Raw genomic sequence first — 19,241 nt, forward strand, 5'->3', positions numbered from 1 at the left:
AATTTACTGTTATATATCAAGTTTTAATAGTACTCACGTTTAAATTTATTAGTTTCCTCCTGACAGCCCGCGGAACCGGTCACAATGTGGACGGGAGCGCTGCAACATTTAGTACATATATTACAAACATAATATAGTAAATAAATACCACCATATATCGTATGAACTCTACATAGGTACGTTAATAACTATGAAAAATCATGGAAGCAAAAAATTTGGTGAGACTCTTCATGCAGATGTGTGACATTCCTTAGTTATTTGAAAAGCTTTGTGTTATTGTGTTAAATCGCATATTATTACGTTTGTATGACCGGCCAAAAGCAAAAAACTACTACCTACTTAGATTTAATGCAAAAGAAATATCCCAAAAATGAACAAAAACAAATGTGTTTAAACAATAAGTTTTAAAAGTTTATAAATTAATTTATATTGAGCCTAAAGTTTAAAGTATTAATAACTAACTGTTACTTAATATTTCATTGCATTATTATTATTTTTTATATTTTAATAAGAATTTACCTATGCTGCGCGTGAGTAGCTTATAAGTGAAAATTCACATAAAATACGTTTTCATGTCGCACTGCACTTATATTCTCATTGAGAATTTGCTGCTAAAAACCACACGTATACAACGTGAATCAAAAAGGGTATACTATGCTTTGAACCCGACATTCCTTAGGTCATCTCTAATGACTATGTGAAGTCAGAAATGAATTAGCGTTATATTTAAATACAATATTTAAAGTCCACAGTTTTCGCAAAAACTATGCATCCCGCAACCCTTATCAGCTCTTTTTCTGAATTCTCCTTGACCTAAAACAGATGAATAACGTAGATGTGACATAATATCAGATAATAGTAAAATGCCTACTGCTTATTGCACCTGTGAGGAAAATTATAATCTCATTTTGCCATGAAGACGAAGTTATTTTGTATGTGCATTTTCTTTAGCTGACATTGAAAAACAATCTAAATTTGTATTTACTTTAATTACCAATAAAGATAGGTAATTCTAATCCAATTATGAAACTCTGTAATGCATATTTTGAGGTTAAAAAGTTCGGCCTATCGGCATTTTTACTCTTTGAATTGTGTGAATGTGAATATCATGATTCAAATATTTACTGCTCTGTGATTGGAGAATGTTTATGTGTTTGTAAAATCAAAGGGATTGCCGATTGTAAAGGCACACACCGGACCATTTTTAATTCAAGATATTTTTGTTGTGTTGGAAATTAAATGAGTTCTCATTTTTGATATGTTATTACCTGAGCACTTTAATGTAGGATTATTTGAATGATTGATGTCTCAAGGTGACGAGCGCAATTGTAGTTCAGCACGCGTTTTTGGGTTTTTCTTAACTCTTGAGCGGCACTGCATTGTAATGGGCAGGGCGTATCAATTACCATTCGCTGAATGTCCAGCTCGTCTTGTCCCTTCTTAACACAAAAAAATGTATTATCCAATAAAGATAATTCTAATAGGCTCCTATTAAGAAATTGTGCTTCACGGATAACTTTAGTCAAAATGGATGTCTTTGACCATTCTCGTATTAATAATAGATAGGTAGGTATTTCATTCCCGGGCCGGGCATTTGCAAAGCATTGGGGTTTTAGTAAGAAATTTCTGAGTAGCAGCCCAGAGTTTATAAATGTGGAGGCTTGCCCCTATTATGTGGGTAAATATGAACCTTGTCCAATTTAACTCCCAGACTCAAGTTTGCGCGTATACCACAAATAAAACCCCATTTGTCGTATCATCGCTCTTTGACAACACTTCCTTTACATCCTCGCCTAGTATCGGAATACTGGGTCTCGAAATCTTGAGTGATTCTCATTTCGAGGCCATCTGGAGAGCAAAGCCAAATAGGCTGTCATCTCTGGTCTGGCGCACCCCAGTAAGCTCGATCCATTTGACCGCGCGCAACGCAGAGCAGCTCGAATTGTCGGGGACCTAGTGCTCTGTGAACGGCTGGATCACTTGGCGTTGCGTAGAGACATCGCCTCATTGTGTGTCTTCTACCGCATTTATCATGGGGAGTGTTCTGAAGAGATGTTTCACCTGATTCCTGCCGCCAAATTCGGTTCTCCACAGTGCGGTTTTCAAGGAGCTTTCCTATGAATGAACTTCCTTGTGCGGTGTTTCCGGGATGATACGACATGGGTACCTTCAATAAAAGCGCATACACCTTCCTTAAAGGCCGGCAACGCTCCTGTGATTCCTCTGGTGTTGCAAGAGAATGTGAGCGGTTGTGATCACTTAACACCAGGTGACCCGTACGTTCGTTTGTCTTCCCTCCCCCACAAGCCGCGTGTTATTTCGGCGAGTGTGCATACCCCTTAATCATAATACCAAATTCAATGGACATTTTATTTAATAATTTTTAAACTTTAGTTATGTTCCGACATTCATGTTTTTTAGATCGTCACGTTGGACTTTTGGATTGCAGTATTTTCGTATGATAATCATGGCAGATTATGGGAACAATGAATATTACGACATATATGTGTTGGTGCGGTGACAAATAACAATCTGGTCGCAGCTCGCGAATTGTACCACCGTCGGTACCGGAATAGGAGGCTTCCCTCATACGCCTGTTTCCGAAGATTGGTGCATGATTGAACCCTTCCTTTAGTGGTGTTGCTCCAAAACCTACGTACCTCCTTATAACTGTATCATGTGTGATGTACCTGGGCTGTTTTGAATGTACTAGTGATGAAATAACTAGGTATCGACTTAGGTACCTAAAACATAATCAACATGACGTGATGTGGTGTTTTCTGTGTATTTATTGTGAAACTCAAGGAGTGTTTAAAAGCTGCGCAGCAAGATTGGTATGTACTATTATTATCGAATACCTAATGTTTAAGTGCGTAGGTAGGTTATCTAATTTTGTATACAAACAACGGCTCCGCCCATATTAAATGGCAGTCTCTTAAAAAGTTAGGGTTGCCTGAGAAAAGAAATTGAAAAATAATATTTTTATTTTGTAGGGGCTTTTTTTATTCTTATTTATTTTATTTATTCAAATTTAAACATCACAATACTATTGCATATGACTTATATAACGTAGCATTGAAGGGATGTTATACCCTTTTTGATTCAGGTTGTATAATACCAATAAGATAGAACGGCCACTTGTAAACAGTATTAAACTGTCAAAGTATTACTTCGGGACGTTTAAAAATAAACTTTAAGCCCAGAAGGTAGAATAGTAGGCACCATCATCTATTAATTAGCGATTCAATTCCGATGCATTTCAGTTTAAGTACCTAAACTGAATTGCTAAGATTAGTATCAAGAAGTGTCTATAAAAAAATGGCGTTTGAATCGCTTATGGAAGAATGAACGAAAGAAATTTGTCTGGTCCGCGGTGTGAGAAAGAGATGATGCTGTACAGTCGTTGCATAAGTCTGTCTCTCTTACTCGAACCATATACGTTGCGTTTCGAAACATATAATGATACGATTTAAGCGGTTTTTTATGTAGAAATTACTACAAATACATTTCAAAATTACACTTTATAGCGTCAAATTATAAACCATTAAGCCCTTTTTAGTACTTATTAAATAATTGTAATATATATATATATATATATATATAACAATTATTATAGTTATTTGAGTTACAAATTAAAGGTTTGCTCAGGTGTTTTCGTAAAAATAATCTGATTAATTGATTGATTCATGTTTGATTTGACATGAGGTTTGATTGGTTCTTGCGAACAGGCTATAGCCAGGGGCCTTTTACTGCCTCATCTTTAGTATTTTCATTATAGGTATTAATTTTCAGTATTTTTTTTTACAAAAAAGTCCAATAAAGTATTCTCATCTCATCTTTTATCAATTCCATTTTCCTATATGTATGTTTTCACTATTTTTTAAAAGTACGATTCACTTTCCGCTAAGAAAGTAGCAACTTTTTTTGAAACGCTCACTTTGTCACAAGATATCCAGTTTAGGTTGAAATATTACCTCATGGTACGAATGAATGAACGAACTAAAACAGTTTGCGATTCAAAATTCCGACTTGATTTGACGTCAACCTAAATTCGATCGCTCTAATGACGTCGTGGTATGAAATAGCAAAGCAGTTCAATTTGGCCCGCAGGCGATTATAAATTTGTTTTTGTAGTAGATCACAGATTATTACAAAGCAGAGAAATGAAATGAATTTTAAAAGTAATAATAGTTGCCTGTAATGAAGTTTCATTTGTCGCGCTCAATTTACTAGATGTGATACGTATCTACTGTGGCGCAAGATTGATTACTGTGTGTGGTCGTTCAATTAGTGTAAATTAATATAGATAGTAGTTAGTGTAAATATACAATCTATTTAACTTTTCTGTTTTCGTTGTAAACGTGTAATATTTGAAACTTAATTTTAATGGCAAATGATATAAAGTGTGACACCAGTTCATCGAAATTAAATTAAATTATGAAGTCTGTGAAAATATACATAATTTCATCAAATGAAAATAAATCAAATGATACATCCACGCGTAATTTTTAACAACAGATCGACTTTCAAAATAATCTAAGCACAGTTGTGGATGAGATAAGGTATTTTATTTTTGTGTTGGCAGCACTGGACCTTGAGCCGCCGATCGACTGTCAAATATGTCACAATTACATTCATTGCACAAACTCTTGCGTGTGTGTTGTGTTATAACATAAAGTTAGTTATTACTAGGTATACTTATATATTTTATAGTGTCAATTTATTTACATGTTATATATATGTCCAGTGATCTATACAAAATACATAACAACAGAAACTCTACTACTATTCTATTATTAAAGGGAATTTATTTACATATTTGAGATTTTATTTACCTGGATCTTACAAGTTTTGAGCCAATACAAATATTTTTTCGAAGAGAGGATTCCATTTTTCCTTTCGACTAAACTCTTCATTTGAAGTTTCACATCCGAAACGCTCCTTTTCGAATCACTTTCCCATATTATAACAAGTTATTGAGAATTTATCGATCTACCCGCGCCCCCACCAGTTAGTAAGCGTAAACATAATAGCGGTATTTAGTAGAACTGTTACACACACTAAGCAACACAAAAATATGCTTAAAATACAATTAGCGTCGTGTTATACTTCATCTAGCCAATAATTATACTTATGAAAGATAAAGAGTTCCGATTCCATTTCTATTTTTATAACAATCGGCGTAATTTACAACAACATATTTTTTTTTAATTAAATAAGGGACGAGACGAGCAGGACGTTCAGCTGATGGTAATTGATACGCCCTGCCCATTACAATGTAGTGCCCAAACATACCCAAAAATTCTGAGCAGCACTACAACTGCGCTCGTCACCTTGAGACATAAGATGTTGCGTCTCATTTGCCCAGTAATTTCACTAGTTACGGCGCCCTTCTGACCGAAACACAGTAATGTTTACACATTACTGCTTCACGGCAGAAATAGGCGCCGTTGTGGTACCCATAATCTGTGAAAAGGAACCTCCCCACTGGTAACATATATGTTTTAGTTGCAACATTGATTTATGAACATACTAGCTGACCCGATCGACGCTGTTCTGTCAATAGGAAAAAGTACCCAAATCCACGATACATTATTTTGTTAGTTACTTATATCTCAAAGGGTTTAGACAGCGTTTTCATTGAAAGCTCCCAGACGGCTAATTTTTATCCGACACCTCCAAGAAATATCGTTAAAATATTATACATACAACGCTATCCGTTGGTGAAAAGAGCATGAAAATTGATGTAGTAGTTTTTGAGTTTATCGCTAGCAGACGGACGCGGTGGAGGGCTTTGTTTTAAAATATGTAGTGATAAACAGACGATAATACGTAATAAATATCGGAGCTTCAGAGCGCGTCTCTACACTATAGAAAAGAACAAAACAGCGTCCATGAAGTATTATTTTTTGTCTATATATAACTTCGTGTCAATATTTATATAAAAAAAATAGTTCGAAGAGGTATAAATATTGGAAAACTGCTAACTATTGGATAATGTCTGGAAGTATCGACTATTTCCATAAAATACCAAAAAAAAAATTTGTCTATGCCAAGCGTCTGCCCGTGACGTCACTTATATAACTGTTAACAGTGATCAATAGGTAGTAATAAATTGTAAAATTCATTATTACAGCCATCATGCATATTGTGGTTCAAACTCGCCCATTATGAATTCTTATTTGACATAAAATACAATCTCGCCGTCTCTCCAAAGGGGAGGTAGACATTATAAATCTATATCCGGGGAAGTGTGCCACGCTCCTGACACCGTTCCCGGGATTATACCACTCGTTTCAACTCTTCATGAAATCCAAGGTCCGAAGATGTTTGTATCATCTAGTTGAACATATAAGGCACTTCAAAGTATGAGGTGCGCATATTACCCAGGGTTGCGGTAGGGCTGGTCGACTGATCCGTTGTACACCTTGGAGTCGTAGAGAGGCCAGGTTCGCTCGTACGAGTGCTCGTGCGCCCAGATCACCACGTCCACTCCGTACTGCTGCAGCAGAGGCTCCAGACCTTTATCATTAACAAGTGAACCGTACATCTATATATTTATTACAAAATCAAGATATATGCCAATTTGAAAATAAAAAAAAGAAGAAGAACCTAAGTTATTTGGCGCCTAACAATCTCGTAACAATTTTTATAAGCAGGTAACGAGTTTTTAAAAATATCTACCTCACCGCAGATGGAGTTATAAAGTCTTGATAGACGTGGTATGGGTTAAGATTGCTTGAGGTTAGTATGTATGTACGTAAGTAATTATGGGTACAATATTACCGTAATGTTGTTGGTAGTGAGAGTAAGCCAATGATACTCACTGAACGCCCCGAACAATGGCAGCCCCTTCCTGGTGTACTCCACGCTACAGTCGATGTCGTCCGAGTTGCTGCAGTACATGGGCCGGTGACCGTACAAGATAATCCATGGGTGGCGCGCTCTGTGAACAATGGGACATTTAGTTAATATCAAGTATTTTACTTCCTGTAGATTAAAGAATAATTTAATTATAAAGTGTTTGATATCATCATCACCAGCCGGAAGACGTCCACTGCTGGACAAAGGCCTCCCCTAATTTCCACGACGATCGGTCCTGCGCTGCCCTCATCCAAAATATTCCGGCGATTTTGACCAGATTGTCGGTCAATCTTGTGGGGTCCTACCAACACTGCGTCTTCCGGCTATACGTAACTGTTATTCAAAAATAATCAACGTGAAACTGCTATTGACGATGTAAACAATGCTATTTCTAAAGTAGAACATTAGTTCAATGTAAACAATCTTCTTTTAAATGGTAAGAAAACGAAATGCTTTAAATTAATATTACCAAATGTGAAAAAGATTAACACACATATTAAATTAAGCGCAGAAGTGTTGAATCTTGTAAATAAGACAGTGTTCTTAGGTATAATGATGAGAAAGTCTAGATGAGAAACTTCAGTGGGGCGACCAAATATCTGCATTAGCAAACTGATTAAGCTCTGCAGCATATCCGGTTAAGAAAATAAGAGAACTGACTGATATAGATACGGCCAGAATAGTGTATTTTAGTTACTTCCACAGCATTATGATCTATGGTATCCTTCTATGGGGTAATGCCACTGAGATCCATACAATATTTGTGCTGCAGAAGAAAGCCGATAGAGCCATTTATAACATGGTTGGTATTCAGAATGTCGTTAAAGGATAAATTTAAAGAAAACGTTATTTTGACACAATACTTTTATGCGAAATTGATGTTTTTTCAGAGAGATAAATAATATAATAAAACTAAGTGATTTACATACTATTAATACTAGAAATAAGAGTAAACTTGCCATGCCTGTCACAGAATCCATAAAGTCAGTAATTTTAAATGTAAATGTAAGCGTTTCTAGAATAAACTTCCCAAACACGGAGCTAATATGTCTATAAATAAATTCAAAGCCTTCACAAAAAGTAAATTAAGCAGCAAAGACTATTACAATATCAAAGATTATTTAAATCATAAAGCAGCCTGGAATTGTATTTATGTTATTCTTATTTGTTTGATTTATTTATAATTATCAAATTAATTGTAAGACTAAACTTAAGCCATTGTTAATCAATTTTATAAGTTCAATAAACGTTTTCTTTTTAATTTTCACGGTTCATAATATACATACAATAATCGACCATATGGCGTGTAAAGCGTAATTTGATTCTGGGATTTAATAAATAGATTATTATTGCATCAAAAGACGAACATGCGTCTGGTGCGTCTTATGATGAACGATCACCACCACCCACCACATGAATTACGCGCCGGTCAAGTAGTTTTACCTTAACACTGAAGAGGTGTCATACAAATTTGGTCTAAGAGTACCAGTAAGAATTCCACGTAAGCCTATTACTCCACTTCGTCGAACGATCCTAGGTACCAATTCCCCAGTCCCTCGATTATGTAAAATTTTAAATTCTTATAGCGTAGCTGATATTGATATATTTGCTGATTCCTTACCGCAAGACCATTTGCAGCATCATTGGTAATCTTTAATAATGTTATAATTGGAAAATTGATGTAACTGTGTAAAACTCATTTATTAATTTAAAAAAAAATGTTTAATTTGTAACTTATTGTAGGATATAATACCTAAAATTAATTACTTCTGTGCAAGCTGTGTTTATTTGTAAGTAATCACTACATTTACTTCCTAGTTTTTAGTTCTAATTTTCTATATTTGTGTGTATTATTGTAAGTGATTGTAAATAAACCTAATAAATAAATAAATTACACTGTACTGTAATTCTGTAACTAAGCACCTGTAAGTATGTACTCAGTGCTCAAGCGGTGATTTGCTGTTCAGTGGCAGATTATATAAAATGGTAATATAATATTATGACATGGATCACCATGTATCACCATTATATCATATAATATGACATGGTAATATAATATGATATAGCGAAGTATGCACATAATGACCTGTTTTCCGGTTTATTCGCTTCGCGAAGATCTCGGTCCAGCCACTGGAACTGAGTGGAGAGCATCTTGAGCCCGAACTCCAGGAAGTAGTAGTACTCGGTGGAGATAGACACGAAGTGCACGGGGCCCAGGTCGAAGCTGTAGAACATGCTTTCGTAGGGGCCAGGCATCGAGAACCGGCTCCTGTAGTTGCTGAAGTTACTGCAACCAACACAAACACTCCGTTTCTTATTTATGAGAAGAGGAATATTCTATATTCAGTGACATTCTTAAAATGGCGATTCGAGATTATTATTTTAAACTAGAACTCTGAAATTAAGGTCGGCCTGTTAAAATAATAAGAATAATTCACACTGAAAATTTTTTTACTCTATTTCGACCCGGGCAAAGGAGGGGCTTTCCATCAGTCTTTAATAAACGGCTTCCGGCGTGGCAACAAACCTGTCATTAAAGCCCGAATCCATAGGCTTTGAAGAGCGAATTGTTATATCTTCAGGAATAGCATTAATTTTCTGTACTCCAAGTCCGACCCGTCCACCGGCCGCTATTATTTACACTCCATTGAGAAACCCCATTAATCAGTGACTTAATGGGTTACTAAAGTAAACCACATATTCAATTAATTATAATTTCCTTTCTGTCGCATTGACTTGTAGGGTTTCTTTCTGAAATGTGTATTTACCGCCATAGAACACATTTCCGAAAATAATAATTTTATCAAAAAACTGACTTGCAGGATTTCTCAAATAATCGGTTCAAATGTAATTATTAGGGGCGGGCTTTACGGTTTTAACCGAACTTCGGCGGCTTGAACAGAACTTCGACATTCAGCCGAAGTTCGGCTTATTCGGTATAAGAAAAAACTAAACAAAATTTTTTTGGCAATTTTTTGAGTGACAATAAAAGAATCAAAAATCTGTTAAATGAAACAAGACTTTTAACATTTCCAACAAGACAATATCAATATTTCTCAAGTTAAGTCTCGTTAAAACATCTAAGAACACGAAGCTGTTAATAACGTAAAAAAAATCGCACGCGCCATTAAGATGACGATGTAAACATTACGCGACTCCAAAAATGATACTCTTCTTTTTTTTATTTCTTTTTTCTTCTTATTTCTCGGAAAGCGCGGCGAAAACTCAACCTAATTTTTTATTTTTAAATTAGTAAATTTTAATTGCATATCTTTTGATTTCTATTCAAGACCTTGAAATTCATATGTTACTTACATATTTCATTCATTATATTAAATATTTTTAAATGGCTTTAAAAATTCATCAGTGCTATAGTAGCTTTCAACACACAAAACGTTTTAAAAAATCTTTTTTTTTATCTTTTGTATGTTACTACACAATATGTTTCTTATACATTTGGGATACTCGTGTATAAGGATGTACATCGCCTAATAAAGGGCTTACTAGTTCGACAAAGCCGAGTTATAGGCATAACAAGCTTATATTAATTTTGATGTTTGATGGCAGTAGTGCCCCGGACGAACATACAACACACAACATATAATGTTGCACATACAACGTAGGTATGAAGTAGAAATTTAATATATCTAGAGAATTTTCTCCACAGAGCGGCCATATGACGTCATCGACGCCAACTGCAGAGACGATGTGACCCAGTAATAGAACGTGTGCGTGGTACTCACTAAGCAGCTTCGTGATTGCCGGGACAGGTCATGTAGGGTACCAGGGCGGCCAGGGGCTGTATCTGGCGCATGAACTCGTCGCCCACCAGCGCGTTGTCTGTGTCCATGTCATACGCGAAGTCTCCCACGTGGAGGATCACGTCGAAGTGGCCGCGCTCCGCCTCGTCTTGCAAGTACGACAGTGACTGTGGGTGACGACCGAGTTGAACTTGTGGTGCTAAACTTGGTAATCCATAATGATGCAGTATTTATTAAAATTTTTGATGTTATATTCACAGAAACCAATTGAATATCGTAATTTGCAATTATTGAGGTTGAGCAGGCTAATTCCACAAATAATGAGACAGGATACTACGAGAAGATGCAATGCTACTACCAAATATTGCGCATTAGCTTAACATGAAAGGCCAGCAATGAAGCTGTGCTTCAGCGCGACTACATATCAAGAAGCGCTAAATAGAATATCTAGGCCATGAGCTTAGACACAATACCTATAAGGTGCTTCAATTCATCGGGATGGGCAAGGTGGAGAGAGACGCGCTGGGCGAAGAAGGAAATCCGGGCTTCAGAAAAACCGGGATTATCTCAATCGAACAAGTGTTCTGTGTTAAATGTGACAGGGATAATGTAGAAAAGCTGAAGGCCTACCTTAATGACTGAAGGGGCATTAGAAGCAAATTGTTAAAATGGGTCTGCAACAAAGCCCTACTAGAATTATTTTTTTCTGCAATTGTAATAAGGAAGCATCATTTATCATAGTAAAATCGGAGACGTGAACAAATCGCTTATAAAATATACCATTTGTTGGATGCTATCACCACGCAATAGAATCTACAAATGAAAGTGCCCTTAAACTTCATTAGTACAGGAACCAAGGTCGGCAAAAGCCACAAAAATACAGTTGAAAATTAAAATGTATTTGAATTAAAAACAAAACAATGACCTAATTATCGTCAAATAATTATAAATGCATCTTTGGGTAAAGCTTTTTTATTTTTGTTCAAAATTAAGTCGAATGAAAACTCATGAATGTTGGCCATGAATAAATACAAAGGGGAGGGGAGCGACTTTAAAGGAAAGAAGAAGTCAGCAGGCAGACACCGTTTCCACCCCAATGAGCCGCCCGTATCCACGGGCGGAGAGTGATACCTGCTGCAGGTGTATGGTCACGAGACGGAGGTTAGCTGCGTTGGTCGATAGTGTAGCATCCAGTTTGAAGTAGAGTAGTGCCAGCTCAAAAGAATAAGATCAAATCAAGAATCAGTCACATTGCACACCAATCGTATCCTTTTATTTCGATCGGGCCATTTTAACCAAAACATCCTCTCGGATATAGAGGGTAAGGGAGTAGTTTACAGCTCTAGAGAAGCTGTAGTCGATTAAGATGACGAAACACATTATCCCGTAGAATATCTCAATTCTCCCACCGCACATTATTTAGCTGAAGGTCGGTGTCCCAATTGTGCTTCTTCTAAATCTCTGTCCTCCGAAGCTGTGTCTGGGCCCGTCTTAAAGTCTGACTGTAGAGAAACACCATCGAGGCGAAAATTCTGATAGGTCGTGGCGTCGGTGAGGCATTTCCAGTAAGAATGTAAAAATTGCACAATAAGACATGGTAGTAATTTCTGTCGTTACGTTCAAAACATGTTGTCACCGCGACTGAGCCAGTGCTGAGCCTGCTCCTACAAGACGTCAGTAGTGGCCAGGTTCCGACAACGTAACTTACGTGTGCATTCTTGTTGCCCATGTCTCCGTAGATGGCAGCGCGCACCATCCACTGATCCCCTCGCGGCGGAGTCTTGAACGAGAACTTCTCCGACCAGCCGTACACTGACCCCGCGTGGTACACTGCACGGCAAATATAATATTGTTACAATACAATCATTTTTATTTACATTACCTTTATCTTTCTTTTAGTATCGATTTCTTTCCATTTGGAAGTTAATTTTTTTAAGAGCTTCAGGGACCGCAGACATTGTTGTCTCCTCACGTTCCTGTAAGAAGGGCCCTGACAGAGGAACATATTCTGTGAAAACTCCTTATTTAAGAGTCCCGTGCCGAAAGGGAAACCCTATTCCTAAGAGTCCGCTGTTCATCAAATTCAAATTCAAATATTTTTATTCAAAATAGGATTTAAAATCACTTATTGAACGTCAAAATCTACCATCTGTAAATAATACTATATATATTTATTTTTACTATTACGCTATAAGAACAATAAATAAAAACTAAAAAGGCAGTTGCTAAATGGCCGCCACGCAAATTCAAAAGATATTACCTACTTAAAAATATATAGTGTTATAATATCTTGAAGACAGCCCTTCGTTTCCTTCATCACTCACACTTGACCTTTCGAGATGAATCGACCAGTATTTCTGTTCCATTGCTTTGTATACATAATACAAATATTTTCTGAAATACTTAAACTGTCAATATTGATTTAAAATTAATTTCTCTTATAACTTTGGGATGTTATAAGTGTACCTGTATGGATGTAATGATATCTGATTGATTTATAACATCCAAATTTTCATTAAATACTTACATAGACGATGAGGTTTTTCAACGGAAGTTAGCGCTAAGCAAACCTTCCCGTGACACATTCGTAATTTTAAATCGAGGCTTCATCTAAAGGTTCTACTTTACAGCTTATATTATTAACTGTTTACATTTTTATATAAGAAAGAGCATACAAGCAAGAGGCTCAAAACACCAGGGGAAAAGAGTGCGTTGCCAGCTTTTGTTGGGAGGGTTTTTTTATGGAATAAGAGGACAAACCAGCGTACGGGTCACCTTGTGTTAAGTGATCACCGCTGCCCACATTCTCTTGCACCACCAGAGCAACCACAGGAGCGTTGCCGCCTTTAAGGAAGGTGTACGCGCTTTTTTTGAAAATACCCATGTCGTATCGTCCCGGAAACATCGCATAAGAAAGCTCATTCCACAGCTTTGTAGTACGAGGAAGCTCCTTGAAACCGCACTGTAGAGGATCGCCACTCATCCAGATTGTGGGGATAATATCTTAACTTGTGGCGTGTCGTGCGAAGGTGGAATTCGGCGGCAGGAATCAGGTTAAACAGCTCTTCGGAACACTCCCCGTGATAAATGCGGTAGAAGAGACACAATGAAGCGACGTCTCTACGATGTTTCTTTATTCATTTTTATTTTTGAAGTACCATATTTAGTATCGTATCGGAGATCCGCCAGCGTGACGCGATGTATCCACATGCTCCTGCGCAGTCGTCCGCCGTCCACGAAGCGGCTCCGGCCACCGCTCGCCTCTTCGTCCAGCGCTCCGGCACCGTACTGCACACGCGACTCGTGCGTGTCGTTGAATGTGGTCCATGTTACAACTATGTCGTTACTTTTGGCTGAAACACATCACACTAAATTGTCACAAAGCGAAAACTCAGATTATTTTTACTTCTACAGATAGGCTGTGACAGCTGTGAACACGTCGAAACAATAACGGCGAACTGTTTAACCTCTATTTTCAGCAACGCACACACACGAAAACAAAGTGACTAACGTATCGCTAGTGTAGGATGTAGCTTGTCACTCACACTAAGTAGAAAACATGGCCAGTTTTATGCGTTGCCTAACAGCAAGTTGTCTAAATATCTCCGCTCGGTCAGACAATCGAGTCAAGCGACCTCCTAATTATTTATCTCTATAAAATTTTCATTCCAATGATCTATAAAATATGTAAAGCTTTGTTCTAAATATATATGTAATATGTATGTATATAATCTAATAACAAAACATAAGTTTGTACCACTCTCAAACAATTACTTTAAAATATTCGCATTTATGGGTGTGAGAGGTAATGGAGGTATCTAATGGCAATGGTAGTGGTTAGCGTACACCTTAGGAATTGGGAGTACAAAAGCGGATTTTCCTAATTGTGGGTCTACGCATATTGAGTAGTTGAATAGGGTATATGAATGCTTTTTAAAAATAATTAAATTGATTTTTTACATCCTAAAAGTTATCAAACACATCAAATTATAGTTAAAAACAGATAAGAATATTTAATTAAAAAAATATATTCTTTTCGGGCAATATATTTCGGCTATTTAAACGCGCCATTTTGCGCGGGGTTTCTGTGACGTTGTACTATAAAATATATGGCCGGTTGTTTCCTTCGGTTATACTGTGAAAACTACTGAACCGATCGGAATAATACTTGTACCATTGATGCACCGCAGATCTGTTATTAAGATAAAGTCAATAATAGTAGAGATTAAAAAAAATAACAATTGAAATAAATATAAGTTACATGCATACAAACAATGGTAAAATTAAATTAAGGTTTTATCCTTGTTTACCTACATCATATAAACCAACTGCTTACTATCAGTATACAGAGCTTGATAATTACGTAATCATATAAATATTAAATAGGACACTTAATAATTTATTCAATTGAGAGCAAATTGAAACTTTCAGTTGGTTATCTAAATCATATTTGTATGTACTGAATACAACTCAAACAAGCTTTTGCCTGCAATTTTACCTGTTAAGACTTGGACATTACTTTTCAATTAATCATCTAACAAATATTATAATTAATGTGAATGAAAATTTGTTTTACTCTCATATTCAAACTAAATAAACAATTATTATGAAATTTTACACATACATTTATCAGGGGTTCCAAAACAAAAGAGGATACATTTTGTAAAGTATCTCATATTTTTAAAGAGTTTTTAAGGGACTATGATTTAAGAAAATGTGGTAGGTACTTGTGACCAAGCTGATATTATAGGAACACTTATTAATGTCACCCTAAGATTACTAAATTAAATGAAGTGTTTGTTGTGGAATCAAGAATGTAATTCCCCCAACATAATAATAAGATATCCTCTAAAATTATCCATGTATAGTAATCGATCAGTTGCAGTTTATAGAAATAAAAAAATAAGTATGTAGATTAGAAAGAAAAAGCAAATATGAAGATGTGAAGGCTAACTTCTCTGAGCAAAGGTAAATGGTTCTTGCCTCACTCTACAAAGTACAAATTCCTGATATTCTTCATAAAGTGTGATGTCAGACAGATTTGCAAAAATATGTATAATAAATATATATAATATAATTCACTATTATCTTACTTTTAATTACTGTGTGTGTCAATTCATATATACTGGGATCACTAGGCGTTGCGTAGAGATGTCGCTTCATTGTGTGTCTTCTATCGCATTTATCACGGGGAGTGTTCCGAAGAGCTGTTTAACCTGATTCCTGCCGCCGAATTCCACCTTCGCACGACACGCCACAAGTTAGGATATCATCCCCACCATCTGGTTGTGTGGCGGTCCTCCACAGTGCGGTTTACAAGGAGCTTTCTTCCACATACTACAAAGCTGTGGAATGAACTTCCTTGTGCGGTGTTTCCGGGACGATACGACATGGGTACCTTCAAAAAAAGCTCGTACACCTTCCTTAAAGGCCGGCAACGCTGGTGTGATTCCTCTGGTGTTGCAAGAGATTGTGGGCGGCGGTGATCACTTAACAACAGGTGACCCGTACGCTTGTTTGTCCTCCTATTCCATAAAAAAAAAAAAAATGTTACTAGAAAAGGGCCATGAAAAAATGCAAGTCGTTTTTTTATGACATTGGTGGTCTAAATAATATTCAGACAGATGGTTACTGACAATAAACATCAGTATTGGGGATTGACCAGGCAGCACATAGGTCAGATAACCCAGCAATATGGATTCCGTCTTCTGATAATGGCTTCCACAGTCAAATTAATTGTTTCAGATACTGGATCCAATTATATTGTGTAGCTATAAAAACTTGTAGCAATTATTATAAATGACTTGAAAGTACATTACAATCCATAAAAGCCTAATAAAGGTGAGCAATTTCAGGATCATAGTACTTCTATAAATCTATAGCAGCTATTAGTAATTGTTTCCAATATGTTGTGGTCACAGGTAATGACCTGGCTAATGAGCATTCACGATCTTGTACCTGCTTACTTTTGTTGGTAGACTGAATTGTTTGTATTTGTGAATGCATAGAGGAATTAGGAGACAACTGGGTTTTGTTGTTGATGCTTATAACATATATAAAATATATATTTAATTGGACTCATAGTTATTATTCTACAGATATGCGAGTGTGACAACCAAATTCAAGATAACAGATTGATACACACTCCATTACATTAAATCTATTTAACCTATTCACTTGAATTTTGTGAGTCTAACAATATAATGTTTAACTTGCTTACCAAATCTCTTATTTCAATAAAAAAAAATCTATAAAGTATAACTCTAAGTCTAATAATAATATAACTCTAACCATTCAGCAGATACAAAAAATACATTCAATAATAAAATGGAAAAATGGGGAGTTTAATAAAATAGATAGCACAAAGTGCGCAAAAAATCCTATTTTATACACTAACACATATTTCAGACCAATACCAACAATTGATGTTTTTTGTCAATATTATAGCTAAATCAAACACATGTGATATCCCAAAATGTAGGTAAAATGCACACAAATTTCCTCATAAGTGATTAAACTATTTCATGGTTACATTACAAAAAGCAAAATAGAAGGATCTTATCATGAAGTCACAGTCTAAGTAGAAAAGAGACTTCAGTCAATATGTATCAAGAGAATGTCTTAGATTGTGCTGTAAGACCTTCTGTTTAGTTCTTCAAAACCCGGTAATTGGGTATAAAAAACCCAAACCTGTCTCAAGCTGCAGAGTTCAGACTGGCCCTCATTTAGCCAAGATCTTAAGCACTTGGACTATTACTACTACAATTATGTTCTTTTGGAGGACATGGCCTGTTCAAGATAAAATTCCAATAATGAGTCGCTTAAAGAATGAAGAGTGCAAACTTGCGGAGAAAAGTTCCTTGCCATGAGTCTCTGTGTGAGTAAGCCACTGCTTTCTTGTAAGACCACTAATATCTGGCCATACAAATTAAAGACCTGTATCAAAGCTAATGGTCCTCATATAGAAACTTCAATTAATATGAACAGAGATAATATCAGATAGTAAGTAAAGATGCTTCTTTTTGTTGTCTTTGTTTTTATTGTTATTTTTGATGGAAGTTATGGCTGGGCTACCCAAGCCCTAACTCCTGCCCAACGACATCATATACAAGTCCTGGGTGGTAGTGATAAATGAGTAAGCACTATTAAAATACTTACACAATAGCAATTTGCAACAACACAAAGATATTATAGAATCAGTGTAGATCTACTTACATCCAAATGCAATATGAACTTGTTCCGGCTGGCAGTACCCACAATCATATTTTTGAGCGGTGATTATGTTTATTTTTACCAAAAGCACACAAAAATAGGATAAATGAATGTACGATTTCATATTAATAATCCATATAATTCTTGTAAATGACTGATTGGCGATTGCTGCTGTTTCAAAGTAGATTTGTAATAATTTTAATGAATCACGGGCACGACTTTAATTCGATGAGTTATAATGTTCAACAAACATTGTTTTATCACATAGTTTATAGTTAGATACCTACTTAGATTACGAGCATTGGAAACAATAACATAAAATGTAAGCAAACATTTTAGCCTAAGAGCGTAAGACAAAGACACAAAGATGAAATAATATTTTTACTCTTACAGTAAATATCTCAATTTAAAATTGCCTCGTAACTCAATGATAATATTATAGTATTAAAAGAGGTAGATATATCACTAGCGCGCAGAAAATCAATCGCCTAAATTGAGTCAATTGGTTCCTTTTGTCGTAGTCGCTCTCTCGATACGAAAACGGTACACACGCGTTTGTTATTGACAGAATTGCTTACAATTTGATATAGGTACAACATTAAAATGCCGTCTTGTGTTATGGGAAGATGCACTAATTACGAAAGTAAAAAAAAATCATAGAACTACACACCACATTTAAGAAATCATGAATTATAACATTTTATTTGATTTCATTATTTAACTAACAAAATAAATATGTTGCCATGACAACGCCGATCTCCACCAAGCCGATCATACATTAACGTACAGAAATGACAAAATATTGATGCTGTCTGTTGCGGGATGATCGAGGTAGAATATGTTAGGAAATGATGTAAAAAAGTCATTGTTGCAGTGAATATCATATTTTTTAATAAACAAGTGCATATATAGGTAGCTGAACTATCAAACTATTAAAACAAGTTTTAGGGTAGGTACAAAGCGCGTACACCTTCCTTAAAGGCCGGCAACGCTCCTGTGATTCCTCTGGTGTTGCAAGAGATTGTGGGCGGCGGTGATCACTTAACAACAGGTGACCCGTACGCTCGTTTGTCCTCCTATTCCATGAAAAAAAAGGTAGCGGATGCAGCCAGTGAGTGCTATTTGTTTACGTAGGAGTTTTTTCAGTATATCCCTTGCTAACTGCAGAAGAATCAATGGATCATTTTCTTCTTCTCCCATTACCTTATTGTAATAAATCCTCAACAAAAAGACATTCATAAATAATATAAGATACAAAAAATAATAATTGTAATCTTAAAACTTTTTGGGAGCCTTTGTTAGTAAGATTGTAAAAATGGGACCCTTACTGTAGATACCTTTCGGTTTTTTTTTGGTGTCTGTATGTTTTTTTTTAGTATTTTATATATAAATAATTAATATCAT

The 19,241-nt window shown here is 35.9% G+C and overlaps 1 protein-coding gene across 2 annotated transcripts in view; it reads right to left on the bottom strand.

Moving 5' to 3' along the window:
- The window catches only part of LOC126966717 (acid phosphatase type 7), a 26,647-nt gene extending 8,139 nt beyond the window's left edge, over window positions 1-18,508 (bottom strand). Inside the window, exons 1-8 of one of the 2 annotated variants that reach the window (XM_050810933.1) lie at window positions 17,841-18,489; window positions 13,784-13,978; window positions 12,334-12,455; window positions 10,608-10,792; window positions 8,951-9,151; window positions 6,828-6,946; window positions 6,387-6,522; window positions 38-99 (exon numbers count right to left, since the gene is read on the bottom strand). In XM_050810933.1, the coding sequence (XP_050666890.1) occupies window positions 38-99; window positions 6,387-6,522; window positions 6,828-6,946; window positions 8,951-9,151; window positions 10,608-10,792; window positions 12,334-12,455; window positions 13,784-13,978; window positions 17,841-17,961 (1,141 nt within the window). In that variant the 5' untranslated portion in view covers window positions 17,962-18,489. Of the gene's footprint in view, window positions 1-37; window positions 100-6,386; window positions 6,523-6,827; window positions 6,947-8,950; window positions 9,152-10,607; window positions 10,793-12,333; window positions 12,456-13,783; window positions 13,979-17,840 lie in introns of both variants that reach the window. The other variant, XM_050810932.1, reaches the window with a different exon arrangement.
- Window positions 18,509-19,241: the final 733 nt, after the last annotated feature.

This window comes from Leptidea sinapis, chromosome 11 (genome assembly GCF_905404315.1).
Source record: "Leptidea sinapis chromosome 11, ilLepSina1.1, whole genome shotgun sequence".
Taxonomy (NCBI): domain Eukaryota; kingdom Metazoa; phylum Arthropoda; class Insecta; order Lepidoptera; family Pieridae; genus Leptidea; species Leptidea sinapis.